This window comes from Parasteatoda tepidariorum, chromosome 9 (genome assembly GCF_982258835.1).
Source record: "Parasteatoda tepidariorum strain Cologne lab strain chromosome 9, Ptep-v5.0, whole genome shotgun sequence".
In the NCBI taxonomy this organism is placed as follows: domain Eukaryota; kingdom Metazoa; phylum Arthropoda; class Arachnida; order Araneae; family Theridiidae; genus Parasteatoda; species Parasteatoda tepidariorum.
This window is the reverse complement of record NC_141763.1, coordinates 91,294,002-91,314,909: the sequence shown is the minus strand read 5'-3', so window position 1 is coordinate 91,314,909 and position 20,908 is coordinate 91,294,002. Positions and strand designations below refer to the sequence as shown.

At 27.4% G+C, this 20,908-nt stretch overlaps 1 protein-coding gene across 5 annotated transcripts in view; it reads right to left on the bottom strand.

The window, feature by feature from the left end:
• LOC107453600 (transient receptor potential cation channel subfamily M member-like 2) overlaps window positions 1–20,908 on the bottom strand; it is a 92,641-nt gene that overhangs the window by 3,818 nt on the left and 67,915 nt on the right. For all 5 annotated transcript variants that reach the window (XM_087152341.1, XM_043044090.3, XM_043044091.3 and 2 more), the window contains 14 exons: window positions 17,012–17,099; window positions 16,723–16,912; window positions 14,007–14,150; window positions 12,918–13,148; window positions 11,386–11,560; window positions 11,242–11,301; window positions 9,062–9,170; window positions 8,790–8,979; window positions 8,159–8,301; window positions 6,804–6,946; window positions 5,056–5,260; window positions 3,322–3,483; window positions 2,568–2,654; window positions 198–276 (listed from right to left, as the gene is read on the bottom strand). In XM_087152341.1, coding sequence (XP_087008467.1) covers window positions 198–276; window positions 2,568–2,654; window positions 3,322–3,483; window positions 5,056–5,260; window positions 6,804–6,946; window positions 8,159–8,301; window positions 8,790–8,979; window positions 9,062–9,170; window positions 11,242–11,301; window positions 11,386–11,560; window positions 12,918–13,148; window positions 14,007–14,150; window positions 16,723–16,912; window positions 17,012–17,099 — 2,006 coding nt within the window. The remainder of the gene's footprint in view (window positions 1–197; window positions 277–2,567; window positions 2,655–3,321; window positions 3,484–5,055; window positions 5,261–6,803; window positions 6,947–8,158; window positions 8,302–8,789; window positions 8,980–9,061; window positions 9,171–11,241; window positions 11,302–11,385; window positions 11,561–12,917; window positions 13,149–14,006; window positions 14,151–16,722; window positions 16,913–17,011; window positions 17,100–20,908) is intronic.

Sequence of the window (20,908 nt, the reverse complement as noted above, 5' to 3'; positions counted from 1 at the left end):
TGTCAAAGCAACTTTATATTAATTGGCATATTGTAACCAATTATACTAAATACCGTATATTAGTGTTTAAGTAAACTTCTTATTTTTTTATTACAAGAAAATAAGGAACATATAAAATTGAAAGTAGCTGAATCAAAGTTATACCATAAAGCTAAGAAATTTTAAGTCAGTAATTCAGTTAAAATAATTCTACTTACTCCAGGAAGCGAAATCTGTCCTCTTTTCTCTCCCCTCATGACAACAAATTCTAATCCTCTTCCTCCACTTTTTTGCCACCTAAACAAAAATTTTAACTTAATATATTCTACACAATGTAAAGAAATTCATGTAGGGAAGTTAAGTTGAGATCCATGAAGGAAATAAAATAAAGCATTGAGATAAATACTTAAATGAAATAAATAATAGTTGAATTTATCTTGCGCAAATAAAATATAACAAATATCTTTTTCATACAATAACAAGTATCTTTTACTTATAATTTGTATAAGAGTTGAAAAAAAAATCTAAAATTTTTTGCATGCCCAGCCAAACAGTCCATAAAAAAAGACATGCTCAAATTAAATTTTATATATCAAAGTTTTTTTTCATTTTGGTGAGAAAAAAAATGAACATACAATTAATTAGTCTAAAAAAAATCAAGTACATTATATTTCATTTAAAGTATAAATATAAGTTTTAAGTATTATTAACAAAGATGCTTTAAGTTTTATTAACAAGAAAAAGTCAAACAAAAATAAGACTAGATAGAACAAAGGGTTTTAAAATAAAATACATCGTGTTAGCATTTATGTAGTAGCAAAGGTGTTTTTACTCCTTTTTGACACATTTCACTCACACAACATTTAGAATGTGGCAAGTTATGAAATAGGGTAATTTTCTGTTAAACGTGTGTCAAAACAATCGTCAATTACAGATTTCTTCAGAAGGAAAAAAATAATATATTACATATACTATATTTTTTATTAGCATTGGTTTATTTTCATATAAATTTAAATACTCATATTTTAAAATACTAACATTAGCAACTCCAACTATAGTAGTATTTTTAGTTATATGTGGTACCTTGGAAATTTGTCTAAAAATTTTAGGGGTTGTTAGTTGGTATATTATGGTATATTTAAATGAAAGTTTACATGTTGTATCAGAATCTTTTAATGCTAGGGTCATGTTAGGGAATAAAAAATTCAAGCCATGATTTATACCTTTTTTACATATTGCATTAACTCTATTTTTAGTCTCTTAATTAACTGACATCAATCTGATTTCAAAAGTAAATTAATATATATTTCACTCACATGTTCATAATTAGATGCTTTGATATATTTATTCAAAGTTAATGTAGTTTTCTTTTCTTCAAAAAGCTACACTAGGTTTTTTTTATAGGTATCCTCAAATTGTTGTATTTTTCGTATAATTATTAAGAACTTAATGCATAATGATATAATAATAATACATTGAATAGATAATACGAAATGTTTAGTTTTATATGATTTTAAATAACGTAGAGAAAACTGGCAGCTCAATATAGTTTATCTACAATACATTACCAGAACACAAAATTTGTCACTGATATCAGACTACATAATAAAAAAATAAAACTCGGTTCTGCATTATTAAAAATACTATAGTAAGCAATCACAATATGCATTAACAATTAGCAAATAAGACAACTGCACACAAAAAAAAAACTTTTTTAACTATTTCAAATGAATTAAATATCTATGCAATATTAAAGGTAACAAATGCGAATCAACTGACTCCAATTATAGTTTAGAGAAATGAAAACATTCATATGAAAAAATACTTTCAGACATATGAATTAAAATCAGCAGTACTTACACTTATTGAATATTTTCTACTTTTAAGGTATAATATATTAAACAAAAAACAATTTTATTGAAAATATACTTCTAACAATGACAAACATGATCATCATATTTTGTTAGCCAAGCAATGAAATTTTAAATTACTTTGTTTTCAACTATTGAGTGGGAAATTTTTTTTTAACATTTAAAATAGTTTTTATAACATTGATACTTTCAAAATACAAAGTTTGAAACCAACAGAAACTCATACTAAACAGAAGATAAATATCATTTTTTATTTTTTAATCATTAAAATGCTTTTACAAGATATCCTTAAAGCAATCAACTTTTAGATAATTCTAATAAGTATTACATTTTCAATCTAAAAGAATAGATATTAGACTTAAAATATAAAATAAAACCCTTTACAAATTGGCAATTATAAGTAACTAATATTTAAAAATAAATAAATAATCGAAGTTTTTATTTTTATTCAAATAAATGATTACATGATAATAATCATGATGGAAGTAACAATGTTAATCTAATTTTATTTTACTTATTTTGTTTCAGTTCAAAAAATTTCTACAAGATATTAAAAGTTAAATTTTTTTAATGCACAAAAGTGATTATGCAAAGTTTAAAACTTCAACATAAATGATAAAGACAAATTTCATAAACTTGCATTTAGCAGAAACATTCAATGTTTAACAATTTTACAAAATGCAATAGGAAAAGCAAACAAATTATAAAACTACATACCTAGTAATGATAGCTAAAACAAAATGATTGGGTCCCCAACGACACAGCGCTCCTCTGCCTCTTAAGCCAGTCCTTCCATAAATATTTCTAAAATAAATTAAACATATAACAAAAACATATTCAGGAGTAGTTCATTCAAAAAATAGATATTACTTACAACAAATTAATTTCAGAATTAAAAATAATTTAATATTTTTTTCAAATATTTGATTGAAGAATTTATTTTTTAATCATAGCTATTTTTTAAGGATAATAAATTTATAAATTAATTTAGTAAACTTAATGAAATATTTTAACTAGCTTTTACCCTAAGAAGTTTTATTATCGATTTTAGGATTTAAGTTTTCACCCACTTTTACTTTGAGTAAGATTCAAAGTTCGTAATTGAACTAGAAATATTAAAAGAATCAAAAATAAAATAAATTAAATGCAGATTTTTTTCTTGTTATCTTCAATTTCTGCTATTTATTTGTTTAAATATCAAATGCTCTCTTTATAAGATTATTTTGTTTTCAGCTTGATATCATTTTTAATAATGAGAAAGACAGAAAAGTCATAATTTACACATAAGCCATAGTTGCCTTGCAAATTAATAAATAAATGTAATTCGAGAAAATTGGAATAAATTCTAGGCCATGGCAAGAAAATAAATTGGAAATGCTAAGTCAGAAACATCCTTAGTTTATTTTTACTAGTGATTAGCTTTATACTTTTAACCTACCATGCATTTTATTAATTGAAGCAAATATCTTACCTTGGTACACACTCACTATCTAACTTGTAAACGATGTTTGTTCCACTCTCTCCCAAGATCCAAGATGTTCGATCAATACTTATTCCAGCAGGATTTGATGACAAACAGTTCCACTGAAACACAGGAAGTCGTTCATCGTCTATATCCTGAGTGGCTCGAAGTCTGCAAGAAAAAGATTTAATCTGGTAATCAATCTTATTATTCTGAGGACATTAATAAATGATGCTTAGTAAGTCATTGCAGAAAAGGGTACATTTTAAATCACAGAGAGTCATACATTGAAATATATAACTAAGATAGAAAAGAATTTTTTTTTATTAACATATTTAGGTATGCAGGATAAAAAGCTTTGACATATCTTTTTTTGCTTGTTTACATTTTCTTCTTAATTCATTATTCAGTAAGAAACTTGTTCACATAATTAGCACTTCACATCCTATTACTAATTATAATTAGTACTAGGATGAAACAACAAGGACTTACAAGAACTCAAGCATTATAAAGATGCACTACTTATAAAGATGTAAAGCTACTGTATTTATGTGAGAACTTTGTCAATTTCTTTGGAAAAGTAATGAAAATACAATAGGTGTACAGTGAAACCTCCTGTTATGGACACTCCTGCAAAACGGACGCCTCTCAATACGGACATATTTTTAATTCTATGAATAAACCATTACGTACATTCTCCTCAAAGCAGACACTCCCGTAACCGGACGCGGACAGTCATTTTGAACCTGAAACCTTGTTTTTTATCTCTACAAACCGGACACTACTTTTTCTAAATAAATTGCAAGCTAAAAAAATTCAACTTTTCACCATTTTTAAAGCATGTAAATAAAACTTTTTGCCTTATCCATAACTAAAAATATTGTTAAGCTATTTCACCACCGAAAAATCAATCTTTCTCCTGTCACCTTGCTTTATCTTTGTAAAGGAAGGAGAGAAAATGGTACTGCACTCCTGAAATAATTCTGAAATCGGCATCTTTTGATCTTTTCATCTGGACCACACAGGTTATGAGACCTCTCAAGTTGAAATGACTTCTCTCAATGCTTCTTCCCCATTGAAAATTTCTTTAATTTTCTTATCAATTTGAAGACTGTATTTAACACAACTGGGGTAAAAAAAGAGAACAGAAATATAATCTTTGAGGTGTTTAGATAAATGAAACATTTATTCAGACATTTGATAGTAGACCAATTGTGAATAATCATCTCCATAGGTCCTCACGACTTACAGGTATGCATTACTTTTTTTTTCTGTGAATCGTGGGAGGTTTATTTTCCAAGAAGGTATTAACCATGTTCCCTATCAAATGATAAGTAGGTGTAAGGGGATGTGAACCTAATAATTGAAACGGACTGAGGACAGTACGCTCCTATTTGGTATCATATGTCTAACTTGAGTATCTATGCTAATAGGAAAATTATATTTATTTATCTGTAGCTACATCCAGAATTATGTATTTATATCAAACTTCTTTATATATTCTTTTTTATCATTCTTATTGTTTAAATAAATATTCTTGTAGATATTTACAGTATCCTTGTAGATATTATTTAATTATTTCTATATCTTTGAGAATATTCTAAAAACAATTTACAGTGTTAAATTTCGTTATTAGGGTACCCTTCCCGTAAACGGACAAAGTTTTTGGTTCCATGAATGTTCGCTTAACGGAGGTTTCACTGTATTGAGATTAAGGAGTCATAGCATATATATATTACTTACAAAAGGACATCCTCATCAACAAATGATTGAAGAAGAACATCAAAATCAGATCTTGGTTTTGTATAGGCAACCGGATCATACTCAGTCCACATGACTTCCCATGGTACATACTTGTCAGGAACAGGATAACGTTGCACACTTGTACCAGGATAGGGAGTGTGCCGTGATAAGATGTGAAGTGATACTTGACTTTGTAGTCCACGCTCTGCATATAAGTTCAAAAGAAAGTATTTGAATTAACAGTATTTATTTATCACATTTTTGTTTCACTTGAAAAAAAAAAAAAGTTATTAAAATTCTGATCTAAATCACTGATTTCGATCATTTGATTTATAACCTTTCACATGCTGAAAGAAATTAACTTTAATGGTAAAAAGGGAATTTTAATAATTTTTTAATCCAAATAAACACTATTGGTCACAGTATTTAAATAATGTTCAACAAACAGGTGTAATGTTTTTGTTGTTTTAATGAAAAACTAACTACTTTAATCTTGAAAATGTTTAACTGAAAAAGTGGGCTTGTTCGATAGCTATCGTATTACGACAAATAATGTTAACAAGTACTATATTTAAAAATAGAATATAAAGGATTGAAGATTGATTAAAACTTCTTCAATATTTAGTCAGAGATTTAACTGATAAATACCATAATAAAAAAAATCTGATTTAATCTAAAAAGTAATAAGGATTCTTTCCAACTTTTGTAGTTAGACAGTTAAAGTATAACAACATAAAAATTTTTTTAGTCCAATATTTTCATTGATGCTATTAACTTTTTCATCAATTTTTTTTCGAAAAGATAAAAGACACAATTTGTTTAAGAATTTTAAAAAAGCAATAACAGAATAAAAATATTATCTCATTAATATTTCATGTTTATTTTTTATTTATTAACACTAAGAAAATCTAAAATAGTTGTATTAATTATATTTTACCTTAAAAGTCTTAAAAGAATGTGCTTAAATGATACTGTCTGGAGTTAATTAAATACCATATGATATTTTAAGACAGGTTTTCTATGAAAAAAGAAAACTTTTTCTACTAGGGCAGTAAGTTTGATTTTGCTAAAGTGATAAGACACACAATAATTAATTTTTGATAGTTTGAATCATAATCCAAATATAAAGATAATAATCACAAGACATATACTCAAAACATATTTTAAATAAAATACAGAAAACAATAAAATACTTATTAATAATAGTCATTCAACTTTTTAAATTCAATTTTAGAGCAGCAATACTTTGATATCTAAAAGCGCCATTTCAAAATAAAAAAATAATACAACTATTATACATCATTTACTAAAATCAACAACTAAAATCAATTGTTTTAAGACCGGGAAAAATGCTTTGTTTGAATTATAACCCTTGTTTACCATAACTACTTATTCCAAAACTGCCACTCTACATAACTTTACATTCACCATTCAAAGTCAAACATCACAAACAAGTTATTTTTAATTTAGGTGAGGTGATTTACTGAGGTGAAATCTTTATGTTTAAATTAATTTAATTTAATTAATTATATTAATAATTTTAATTAATTAAATTAATAATTTTAATTAATTAAATTAATAATTTTAATTAATTTAATTTAACTTTATACAAGTTATTGGTAGTTCGTAATTATCTAAACGAATTCCAGATGAAACAATAACATTTCCTTCGATGTGCGGCAAATAGTTAAACCTGACATAAAAATATCATTGAAAGCAAAATTACTACAAATAAATAAAAAAGTTACCCTGAATTTTCTCAGTAAGATGTTTTATATTCTCTAAATATACATGAGAATGTGTCATCATCCTGTCCAACTCTTTCAAGCGACTTTTCAGTTGGTGCATTATTTTTTTCTGATAGTCAACATCCTCAGTTATAGTCATCATTCTGAAAACATTTCACTTAATAAAACTTAAAGACGTAGCCAAATTATTCAACAAAAAATAAGCACCTTTCAAGCACTCAAAAAATATTTTCAAGCACTTTAACAAAATACCAGAATTAGGCAGGATTGGAAAGTTTTTTACAATTGACGGTTTTATCTTGTTTTAACCGTCATGTCAAAAAAAGAAATTTTGGCATTGTTTTTGACAATTGTCAAAAATTATGAAATTTCGAATCATGTAAAATGAATGGTGTTTTCATACGCTATGGACTGACAATATGCCAAAATAGATTGGGGTTGAATTAATTGTGAAAACGCTGAATAGAACAATGTGAATTGTTTTTTTTTTGTGCATAATTCAAAACTTAATTTTTAAACTGTAAAACTTAAATTCCAAATCACTGTATTTGGTTAGTAAAATTATGCTGAAAACTATTAAAATGCTCTGTTTTAAGCAAAGTAGCAATTCTAAAATTAAAAGTAATTTGTTTTGTGGGGGGGAGGGCACAAAATAAATTACTTTTAATTTTAGAATTACTACTTTGTTTAGAACAGAACATTTTAATAGTTTTCAGCATAATTTTACTAACCAAATACAGTGATTTGTAATAATTTAAGATCTATAAATAGAAAACTTATTACAAAAGTGATTCAGTGGATAATCTTTTAATTCAAATTCAATCTCTGAAAGATTGCTGTACTGCTGATAGGAAAAGATCACCCTTAAAAATCAGATGAAAGAGATGAATCAATAATTGTGAAACTAAATAATTTCACCTTACAAGACCTGTTACCGCAGTTGATGGAAAAAAAAACACAAAAAAAAGCATATGGCCCCTTAAATTTATCCCCATAAAAATTCTTGATTAAGTTTTATTTATTTATTTTTATAAAATGACTGAATTCCAAAGAAGGATGAATCAATGAATCCTGCTGTAAATGTCTGAATCATGTATATAATTAGTGGATGGTCGTTAAGTTTGAACCATCAAATTCTGCCATTTGTAAAAGCATAATTAATTTAAAATGAAAAATGTAAGAACAAAAATTTTAACTCCCCTAAATAGATTTCTTAGAAATCCACATTAGTATTTACAGAAATTAGGGACACACACAAAAACTAGGCATATCAGGGACTAAAAATCAGGACAACTATGAAGCCTGTAATAAATACTGAGAGAATGGTAGTAAAATACTGAACATATTTTACATACATATCCATTTGCTTCTTTGTTATTTGCTTTTCAATTTCTTCTTCACTTTTTTGCTTTGAATATTCCTGAGCCAACTGACGCCAATAATTATAATCTCTTTCTGATAAACGGCCTTTTGATGAATCAAAAAATGCATTTTTATCCTAAAATTAATTACAACAATTTATTAAAAGAAATACATCACAGTATATTTTGCAGATATCATAATATATTTCTAATAATTAACCACAGTATCCAAAATTTAAAAATGCTTGATATTTTGAAGTTTCTAAAAATACGAATATTTTTCGGGAGTCCTGGAGATTTTCCTAAAATTAAAGAATCTCTCGATCCTTTCGGAAGATATGGCAGCTAATCCATTGGATAAGATCTTTTGTTTTGCTGATAGAAATTGGTTATCCCAAAACTAATGTATTATTTTTGTTTAAAATTAGTAATAATTCTTTCAATTAAAATGACACAGTTGACTTGGTGAAGTCACTGTAAAAGGGAACTAAACAAACTAACACAAGGATAATAATTCCTTTATACTAAATATTTACTTTAATTACTATAAAGTTTTTTTTTAAAAAAAATGTATTATTTTTAATAATAAACCACAGTATATAATTGTTTCATGGTTTTAACTCACAATTTCATCTCGACTTCTGCAGAATCTGCATAAAAAACACTTGTATAACCACGTGAAAACAGTAATTACGTAGCTGAAAATGCTAAGTGGTGGCGGCAGACGAAGGCGATTGGCAAAATCAACAACTAGCTGGTAACGCTGGAATTTCCATATGGCATCAGTTTCAGATTGTAATTTAGAGGCAGTAGCACTAGACAAATATAACAAAAGTTATGGAGATGATAATTACTGTTGGCAACAAAGCGCATAAAGTTATTCTCATAATGTATTACCTGAATAAAGCATAAAGCAAGGTTAGCAGGATAAGTTTGAGAAACACAAAGTATTGAATGGAGAAGAGATAAGGCCATAGTCCAGTGTTAGGACAAGTATAATCTGAGACTAAAAAAGAAAATGTTCTCTTTAGTTAAATAAATGAATATCAAAAATAGAAACATGCTTTATAATAATGTTTTGATAATATTAATAGTTATAACAGAATTAATATTATCAAACAGTTTTCATAAATTTTTATCATTAGAAAGTATTTCTTATAACTTTTTCTCACTGTAATTTTACTGCTTAAAATTTTATTTTTGAAACTAATTATTTAAAATAATAAAAATTAAGTCATATATTAAATTTTGTAAATGTTAATGTTCGTAATCAAAATATTGTCAATCAAGTAATGTTTTATATTAATTAAATAAATTTATAACAGTTTAAAAAAATGTTTGGAAAACTTTTTGTGTTTGTAAATTTTCTCTTATTCAACTTGCTTCAACATTTACTAAACACGAAAATAATAAATCATGCATTAAATTTTATAAGTGTGAAAAATCTTATAATTTTTAAAAAATCTTATCAACATTTAAATAATTTACAACGGCAAAAAGTTTGAATTCTTCTTTACTCAGAACTGCCAAATATTTCCATTTATAAATGTAAAACATCTAATCAGTTAATTGTAGAATATTTTGGATTCAAAGTATTAAAAGTTATAATTGATTAGTGTTATATGTAATAATATACAAGAGGAGGACAAGTATTTAATATTCATTTGCAGTTGGAAAAGAATTTTAATAAAAAAATTTTATAAATAAATTTACCATAAAATATATGTAATACACTTAACCAAAAGGAAAATAAATACACTTAACCAAAATAAATTGCTTATCTTTCAATAAATATTGCAAAGCATAAAATCTATCATCTATTTTCAACTTTGAAACAGAGGAATGGAAAAATGTTTACCAAACATTTTTAATCTTTTATTACTATTAAAAGTTACACTACAGTGGAAAGCCCTGTATCCCAAATTGTCAGGATTTCAGCAAGTTCAGGAAATATATTTTTCTGGATAAAAAGTCTAACCTTTTAACTGTCATGTCCAAATAATCTCGAGCACAGTATTGGTGTTTCAAAATCTCTGACACGAGTATTACTCAGCGTAATTTTTTTTTAAGTATAAATCCCATTGTTGTACCCGAATATATATTGGGAGAACTTTATTTCGGCTTCATCTCTTTATCAAACCCAAATCTATCTGGGTAAAAAAGTTAATTAAGATGCAATTTAGTACAATGGATGGCAGCACTTTACTGAAGGTTTCAAAGGATAAAGGTTTATGTTCAAAGTGTTAAATTTTTTGTTGAAAATGGCATCCAGTTCTACGACAAATACGGAATTTTCCTCTTTTCATAATAGAGCGGAAATTAGATTAAAATTGAAAGTCGAGTAAAAATTATAAAGAAGTGTAAAAGTGGAGGATTAACACCCTTACACATTTTTTAACAGAATGCAAATATAAAAAATTAAAAGAAAAGAGTCTTTTTTGTTTGCTAAAAAGTGTTCGAAAAAGAGACTATTCTGACAAACAGACGTCTGGATAAGAGATGTTATTTAAATCTAAATGCATTTTTTAAATGTATATGTTGGGATAGCCTGGTTGGCAATGCGCTAGACTCACATTCGCGAGAATAGGAATTCAAATCCAGCCTGCCGAAGACTCATGTAGTAAATGGAGACTGATGTACATTAAATCTATCGGGTCACAAAGTACTCATGTTGCCACAACAAATTATACCTCTGGGGGTACTGAATCGGAGATTGATTGTTCTCTGGTTTAGGTCAAAATTATGATCTGCGAATAAAGAAATGGGTTCATGCTATAAACGGGTATGATGTCTGGGGTAGCAGAAGTCGAATTCTTGGCCATAGATGGCGCTTAAGGAAAACCAGAACAATTGCGCACCTTACCTTAAAGGCCTACGACAATAACAAAAAATGTATATATTTTACACAAATTGTTTAATAATTGTATCTCAGTTAACCCTTTGCTTACAGCACTTAGTATGATGAAGCTTGCTATTCTGGTCCATAAGTTATAGCAGCCATAAGGGAAAGGTTAAATTGAGTCTGATATTTAATTATCCTTATCTTAATTTACCACACTAATGTATTAAACACTCACACTTTCCGATAATGCAATACTCTTCGGAATGCATTTTAGTGGCATTACACCTATCTTCACCTGAAACAAATATGAAAAGGGTTAAGTTTATGTGACTCTTAAATAAATCATAAAATAATTGATAATTTGTTTTTAAAAATATACCTTCCAACTCTCCAATGGGAGTCAAGAAAAGTGAAAACCATGCCCTGTGAAAAGCTTTCCTGAACAGCTCAATCGAAAGGGGGTAATCAGGATACAAAACTGCTTGAATGACGATGCCACCACTGATAATCACTAATAAGGTCATTCTCATAAAATTAACAAAGTCAACAAACACCTAAAATGGAAAAACGATTTTAAACATTTCTTTTTGGAACCAACTAGGAATAGAAAATTAATCAAGCAAAAGAAGAAAAAGTAATAAATCCCTTCACAAATAAAAACTAGTTATCTTTCAATGTGCGGCCCAATATCTAGATGCGATTCTTTTACTCTTAAAAAAATTTATTATGCTTGTTATTGTGGGAAAATAAAATTGTAAGCTGGAAACTATGTAAAGTTATTTACATGGTTTATTTAGTATAAATTAAGCATCTGATACATCTCTAATTAACAAATTTGAAATATGTATCAGGTGTACATGTTTAGTAATTTAGCTCAAATTGAAAAAAAAGAGAACTAATCAAATTTTCCAGGAAATGAGACTAAGTAATCACATGAAAAACAGTGAAGGTAAACAAATTTGTAATGTATTATGTTGTTTTTCAATATTCAAAATATTCAATATGTTTTGTAATATTCAAAAAGCATTTTTCGTATTGGAAAAAAAAAACAATTCTAACAGAAAATGTTCAGAATTCAATTTTTTCATTTTGTTTAATATTGCATATACTTCTTTTATTTTATTTATTTAGTTTTTTAAAAAAGGAACATTTATTGGTACAGCATACATATACTATTTTTAACTCCAGAGTTCTGAAAAAATTTTTTTTTAATTTTTTCCAATAGAATTTTATATAGAGCACTGAACAACTCATAACATAATTTTGAAATGAAAACACAGTAAATACACGTCTTAACATTTGTATTCAAAATATTTTTCTAGATGAGCTATCGTTTAAAATAAACATCAAAATCCAAATATTTTGATAATTAAAACAGATTATTTTAAGAACTGCATTAGTATTAGTAGAGAATGGGATGTTCTGAAAACACATAAATCAGAAACATCAGGTCAAAAAGCTAGAAATAAAAGACAAATAATGAAAAAATATTTTTCAACTGAAAAATCAGAAATTTCAGGATAACTACAATATATCTGATATTACCAAACTTAAAGCTCTATTACATTAAAAGAAAAGAAAAAAAGTGGTTAATGCTTTATTTATAATTAAACCATTAGTACTAAAACTTAGTTTTACTATTTCATATGCAACCCAGCATGTATTATATTTTACATATTTTATATTAATATAAAATATGTAAAATATAATGCCTAAAAATTTATATTGATAAAATGGATTAAAAATTTTTTTTTCATAAACTTAACTAATACTATAAATGCTAAAACAAAATGTTAAGTATTTATATTTATTATACCCATTTATAAACATACCAAGATGTGGTACTAACATAAAAAAAGTAGCATTAAGTTAAGAAATATAGTGAAATTAAGCTTAAAATAAAACTCTTACCATTAAACGAACTCGATATAGGAGAGGTCCAAGTGTAGGAGATATAGGAAGATATATGGCTATAAGCCTGTAGAAAAAATACAGCAATCCAATGCACAAAATCACCTTTCCTGTATAGGGCGTAAAAATATCACCTACATTTAAAATTCTCCCAAGCACATATAAAATGATAAACGTGATTATTAGAAGTATTTCTATACACTTGTAAAACAAAGGCACGCTTGTATATTTCTGAAAAAGAAGAAATAATAAATTACTATCCACTTAAAACACTCAGTTCAATAACGCAAAAAAAAAAATATATATATAAGCATAACAAAAAAAACAGCACCCAATGGACAGAAAAAAATAGGACAAAGGTAGTGAGCAAAACGATGTAAACACTGCTAATGTCACTCAACTACATAATTTTTAAAAGGATCATTTATTTTAGCAGTATTATGCTAATCTCCCTCATCTAATCTATCCATCTCCACCCCTTCGACAGGTGAAGCCCTCTTAAAGGTCAATTATACTCCTAAAATATGATAATACAGTACAGAATCAGTTATCCGGTAATCAGAAAACCGGAAAACCAAAAAACCGGAACGAAATTCGATAAATTTTCCCGCCATTTTTTTAAAATTTTTTTTTATCTTCCTCATAAGATTTTAGGATTCTTCTTTCTTTTTTAAAAGATGTTTACCTCACCATCATTTTGGAAACAATCATTAGTGTATTACTTCATCGTTTTTTCCTCTTTTTAAGATTATTTCCAAATATTTTTCTTTTTTAGTTGGGTTTAACAATAAAAAAACGGCTTTTTGTAGCGCTTCTGAAAACCGGAAAAATCAGTTATCCGGAATAGCGATGGTCCCGATCGTTCCGGATAATCGGTTCCCTACTGTATAAATATTACAAGATTTTTCTTTCTTTTTTATTAAGTTCTTATACCCTAGTGTGAGTAACTTTCATCACCTAGCCAGAGGTAACAAAATTGAAATATAAAAACATACTTTAAAATAACTTTTTTAATGGGATATACAATAAGAATTGAAACATTTCATTCTTTTAATGGAATTGAACAAATCAGAATAAAGTATCACTTACTTTGTATAAAATATAAGTACGTCTAATGTATTCTATTAGTATGAGAGTTGTCCATGAACACACAATAATGTCTAGCTCTTTATTTCCACAAGATGGCCACAAAACAGCCATACTGAAAAACCCCAGATATATCATGTAAAATATCTGGAAACAAAAAATTTTAACTCATAATATAATCAAAGCATAAAATATCATAAATAAATTGAAGTTAAACGGCAAGAATTATTAGTAAAGCATCTCTTTAAGTATGTCTTATGTATTCTATTAATATCAGAGTTGTCCATGAAGACACAATAATCTAGATCTTTATTTCCACAAGATGGCCACAAAACAGCCATACTGAAAAACCCCAGATATATCATGTAAAATATCTGGAAAGAAAAAATTTTAACTCATAATATAATCAAAGCATAAAATATCATAAATAAATTGAAGTTAAACGGCAAGAATTATTAGTAAAGCATCTCTTTAAGTATGTCTTATGTATTCTATTAATATCAGAGTTGTCCATGAAGACACAATAATCTAGATCTTTATTTCCACAAGATGGCCACAAAACAGCCATACTGAAAAACCCCAGATATATCATGTAAAATATCTGGAAAGAAAAAATTTTAACTCATAATATAATCAAAGCATAAAATATCATAAATAAATTGAAGTTAAACGGCAAGAATTATTAGTAAAGCATCTCTTTAAGTATGTCTTATGTATTCTATTAATATCAGAGTTGTCCATGAAGACACAATAATCTAGATCTTTATTTCCACAAGATGGCCACAAAACAGCCATACTGAAAAACCCCAGATATATCATGTAAAATATCTGGAAAGAAAAAATTTTAACTCATAATATAATCAAAGCATAAAATATCATAAATAAATTGAAGTTAAACGGCAAGAATTATTAGTAAAGCATCTCTTTAAGTATGTCTTATGTATTCTATTAATATCAGAGTTGTCCATGAAGACACAATAATCTAGATCTTTATTTCCACAAGATGGCCACAAAACAGCCATACTGAAAAACCCCAGATATATCATGTAAAATATCTGGAAAGAAAAAATTTTAACTCATAATATAATCAAAGCATAAAATATCATAAATAAATTGAAGTTAAACGGCAAGAATTATTAGTAAAGCATCTCTTTAAGTATGTCTTATGTATTCTATTAATATCAGAGTTGTCCATGAAGACACAATAATCTAGATCTTTATTTCCACAAGATGGCCACAAAACAGCCATACTGAAAAACCCCAGATATATCATGTAAAATATCTGGAAAGAAAAAATTTTAACTCATAATATAATCAAAGCATAAAATATCATAAATAAATTGAAGTTAAACGGCAAGAATTATTAGTAAAGCATCTCTTTAAGTATGTCTTATGTATTCTATTAATATCAGAGTTGTCCATGAAGACACAATAATGTCTAGATCTTTATTTCCACAAGATGGCCACAAAACAGTCATGCTAAAAAAATCCCAAATATATCATGTAAAATATCTGGAAATTTTTTTTTAAAATCGTATTATAATAAAAGCATAACATTGTATAAAAAAAAATTGAAGTTATACAGCAAGGATGTTTAGAAGAGCATCTCAACAATATGCATATTTAAAATTCAGATACAACTGTAATGAATAAATTTCTATTCCAGTTAAATCTGTCAAGTTTACTACTATTGTTAATTTGATTTAAATCCACGGATAAAATCCCCTTTAAAAAAAATAATTGATTTAAGTCAAAAATATTTTGTATACATTTTTTAATGCTAAAACTTTTTTTAAGTCCGATTTTATTTATATTGAAGATTTTTTCCTGGGAAATAATAAGATGTAATATTGCAAATGAATTATTTTTACACGTTCAAAACATAATTCAGAATAAAAAACTTAAAACTGAATAAAAAAGAGTGTGAAATTTTTAAATTTTTTATTAGCTGAATATAAAATAATTAGCTTTTTATAAAAACATTGGAATTATATCCATTTAGCTTTATATTTGCTACAATACAAGTACTTTAAACATGTAGTGTATACAAATAATGAGGGAGTACTTGTTCCAAAAACAATAAATTAGATTAATTTTCTTGCTATGTTTCTTGATCTAAATTAATTTATTTTTCATTTGATATTTAAATATAATAACCAATTGAGCCTTTGTTTAACTTATTTGAGAGGATCATAAACTTGAATAAAAAGTACTATGATTTTATTTATTAGGGATTAGTTTATAAAAGTTATATAATAATTTTTAACTAACAATATTAGCATTATTAATCTATTTCATTACAGCTTTATTTAGTAAATGTAAAAAAAAAAAAAGAAGCCTGCTTTAAATGAAAAAATTGATTTAAATTTTTCTTTTTTCAACAAAAAAAAAAAAGAAAAAAAAGAGATTTTGATTTTATAAAAAAAATTGTAATAGCCTAAAAGTGTTATTGAATGTTATTCTAATGCTATGCATTATAGTTCGCTGAATTTATAAAATAGCTTTGAAAAATGACATAAGACCTTTGTGAGCTGACTTAATGAGAAAACTATAAAGGGCTTTTGTAACAAATCGATTTGCAATTTTATCAAACAAAATAAATTTTAAAATGTTGAAATACATATAATGTCAAGTTTCTAATGGTATGTATTCTTGTGTACAGGTATTTAAAAATAACTCACCATAATATTTCAAATAATGAGAACTGTCTAAAAATTACCTGAAATGTCCAAAACTTAGTGATAGGTGCACTCCACATGAGGAATATCATTTTCCAAATACTAAGTGGAGAACGAATGAAGACTTCTTTTTCTCGAAGCAATGTGGCCACTTGTTCATGATGAAGACCACCGGTGAAATCAAAGGGACCTTTTTCTGGATTTTTCAGAACAACAACACTTGGCCGAGGTCTAGATAAATACAGGAAATTTCTATATATGACTAATATCTAAAATTAAATACTTCATTTACTTTTTTTAAAAATTTGGATGGATTCAAATAAAAGTTACCGAAGAAAATCATCTTTTCCTTGATTAGAATCGATCAATACTTCTTCCTCTCCATCTCTTTCATCATGATCTTCATCAGAGTCACCTTCTAAAAATAATAAAAAAAATATGTTCAATAAATTGTGAAAAGATATTTACAGCCAAACCTTTATTTAACAAATTCCTTTAGCCCAAAGATTTTATTTGTAAATTTTGTAATTTTGGAGTAAAAAAAAATTGCCCTCATCTTATGAAATAGCTTTAATAAATATTTTATACTTAGAAATCCTTTACTGTTAACTCAGCAGCTCAAAATACAAAAAATCGCAAATGCACTAGTTAGTTTCACTTGTGTGCTTGAAAAACTTGTTTTCAGAAGGAAGATCTCAAGTGTAATTTTAGAAACCTGGTCCCAAGATTGCTTCTCAAAATAAAGAGCATTCAAAAAATTTATTTTGTAAATTTTTTCTGCATTTTTTATCAGGAATACCACAATTTATCTTGTAACCAACTGCTTTTAATTAATTTTTACACAAAATATTAAGTAGCTAAGTACCAGACATCTAATACTAAAGTCCAGTTGCTAAAGCAAAGTGCAATTTTTTGGAATATGACTAATTTTATATTGCAAATTAAAAAATGTATGAGACTTTGATTAAATAACAAAAGAATTTTTCTCAATCACATCAATATAGAATTATCTAAAAACCTCATATAATGAATGTGGGAAATTTTTTTTCTAAAAATTAAATTTGACTGTTGAAATAATTTGTTTGTACAGGTTTATTATTCACTATATATTGTTTTTCGCCTTCACTTTAATATGGGAAAAGAAAATACTATTAAATCACGGCAGTGTTTAAATTTAATAAAAAAATTTTGTTTTATAATTATAAAATTATAAAGCTGCTTCTTGTAGCCCTAGAGCTAATTATTTTTTAAGTAAAATAATTAAACAGTCTAATAAATTTCAATTTTTCAAATGTTTTCTTCAGAAAAAATAATACAAGGTTTTTTTTTTTTAATAGAAGGTTTTTTTATGTCCTGATATATCTAAAAACTCCTTCTCTGATACTCACTGTACACTTTCTTTTTCTTTGGGGGAGGGATGATTCGAAGAGGGTTGTTTTATTTTTATTGCTTGTAACCTTTTGCTTTTTGAATTTTTTTTTTCAAATTAATTTTTTTTCTTAAACAATTTTGTCTCGATATTATTCCAGTGTTATAATTTGGATTTTCTGCAGTTGTAGGATAAACTCTAAAAATTTTTAAAAACAATTCCAAGAGGAAAAAAGATCTGGAATTACTTATAACAAAGCATTTACATTTCAATAATAATACTAAAATTAAAATAATAATGGCACTATAATTTGATTTCATTCAGTACATTCTAAAATTATTTGAGGATGATGGAGTTGATTCGGAAGATGGTTGTCACTCACATCTGGAAAAACAATTCACTGCACAGTTGTGAAAACCCTAGGACAGGGATGGGGAACCAATGACACGCGTGCCATTTATGACACGCAATACAATATTTTGGGCACGCCACCCATCGCAAAGTTCACTATGAAGCACTTAAATTAAAATTCAAAAAAAAGAAAAAACATTTGACAAAAAAATTAACAATTAATGCCAAAAAAAAAACAATTTATAACCATAAAAACAAGCTAACAATAAATAACTAGCAAAAAAAATTAACAGTCCTGCTTAAACTAACATGCAATCTAATATAAGTTATTTGACATCTGATTTGCAACAACAGAAGTCACACTGATGTTACTTTAAGTTGAATTATGTGTATAACTGAGACATTGCAAAATGATTTTTGTCTCCATAGTATATAAAGAGTTTTGAGTTGATAGTATTCAGTATTATTACTTTCCCAAAAATCACGAAGTCAAAATTATTTGATGGCACGTCTATGACCTCATTAAAAAATTTATTAGAAAAAATGGCACGTTGGTGCAAAAAGGTTCACCACCCCTGCTCCAGGACAACAATACTAGTTTTAACTGTCGAAAAAAACTTTAAAAAAATAAAAAATAGCTCAACATACTTAACACAAGTAATGCTATAGTAAATGAAACAATGTAGTACAGCTGAACTATCATTTTTAAATATATCGCATAGATTGTGTTTTGAGAGGTTGGCATTTTTGAAAAGACAAAAATAAGAAATAAAATTCCTTGTATTTTCCCAGTTTGAAAAAAAAAATTCAAAATTCCCTGCATTTTCCCCATTACTTTAGATTATTTTTAAATTTCCTGTATTTTACAGATTTTCCCTGATCTCGATGTGGAGTGGCAACCCTGTGGGAGGAAAGATTAAACAGCCTTTATACTGGCATGCAAAGTATTGTCTACGATATATAGATATATGGGGGAAGATGTTACGCCAACATTCATATATCAAAAGGTAGCTCAAGATTGAATCGAGGTAGCACGTCTTATATACTAGTGAATTGATGTTTAATAATTGTAGTGGTAGTTACACAGGGCGTGCAGCCAAATCTTTCAACAAAAAATAAGCATCTTTTAAGTACATTTTAATCACTCAAAAATATTTTAAAGCACTATATACATTAACAAAATGCAAAATAATTTTCAAAGACTTTACATGATCATGATAAAATAGCCAGTTTCTGATAAAGAACTCTTTTCTTGATTATATTTGCTATTATAAAAAGATGAAGAGGTTTTTAGGTTCAATATCAGACAGGGGAAAATGAAGCCTGAAATTAAGAATATCTTGCAAAATGCAGCAGAGTTACACAGGAGAGGGCAAGAATCTCATCGAACCCAGCTCGGCAGACGCACACGCGGACCTGAAAGTATTACATCAAACATGTAAAATGATTGGCGCTTTCCTACGCTATGGACCGACGGGACGCCGAAATAGATTACGATTGAATGAATTGTGAAAATGTTGAATACAACAATTAAAAAGCATGCTTCTGCATAATACGTGGCGAAAATAGACAAAGTAAAGAAAAATATATTATTTTCGAATAGGGAAAATTAAGCACTTTTGAAAAACACCCCATGAAAAAAGCACCGTCAATGGCTTTTAAAAAACGAAACTCGAAAATAAGCACTTTTTAAAAACGCTACGCACCATGTTACACCACAATACTCCCTCAACAGAATTTTATCATGGTTAGAATTCGATGAACGGATACCACTAGTTGCTGTATTTGCGAAAAACCGGGAGAGCTGGAGCTTTAGTCATGAGAGCTGTATTAAGTTCATGGTTGTGCTTGAGGACTCTCCTGCGTTGCTATTAGCAGTCGAGAGTGTACAGGTTCTCGTTGAGTGTAAATGAGATTGAGAAGCAACAGCGTGAGGAAGACAATCACAGTCATAAATAGCAAGTAAACTATTCAATGTGGACCATACATCAAAGTAGTCGCGATCATATCGCGTCTGCAGGTCACCAATGTGGGGAGAGACCGTTAGACAATGCCAACTTTCATCTATCAAAAGATACCTCAAGATTGAATCGAGTGAGCATGTCTTATATACTAGTGAATTGATGTTTAATAATCATAGTGGTAGTTAGGCCACAGATATGCATTTCACTCTGAATCCAATGAGACCATATACGAGATAAAAGGACTATTAGTACAAACATACAGCTTCTGTGAGGAAACAGAGCTATGAGGACTAATTTAAAATGGTTTTGTGTTAAAAAAGCACAATATTTCTCTTGCATTCACTTACGAAACGGAAACTGCTATATGCAGAAGGGAAGTATTGTTTCCTATACATTTTCAAGTTGAATGGAATGAGACAAAACATGGGTCTATCAGACTAATAGTTCATCAATAACTCAGGTTTTTATGAATAAAATGCACTATTTATGCCATGTATTTATTTACACTTTTGTTCTAACCTCTTTACCCAATTGTGTCTGATT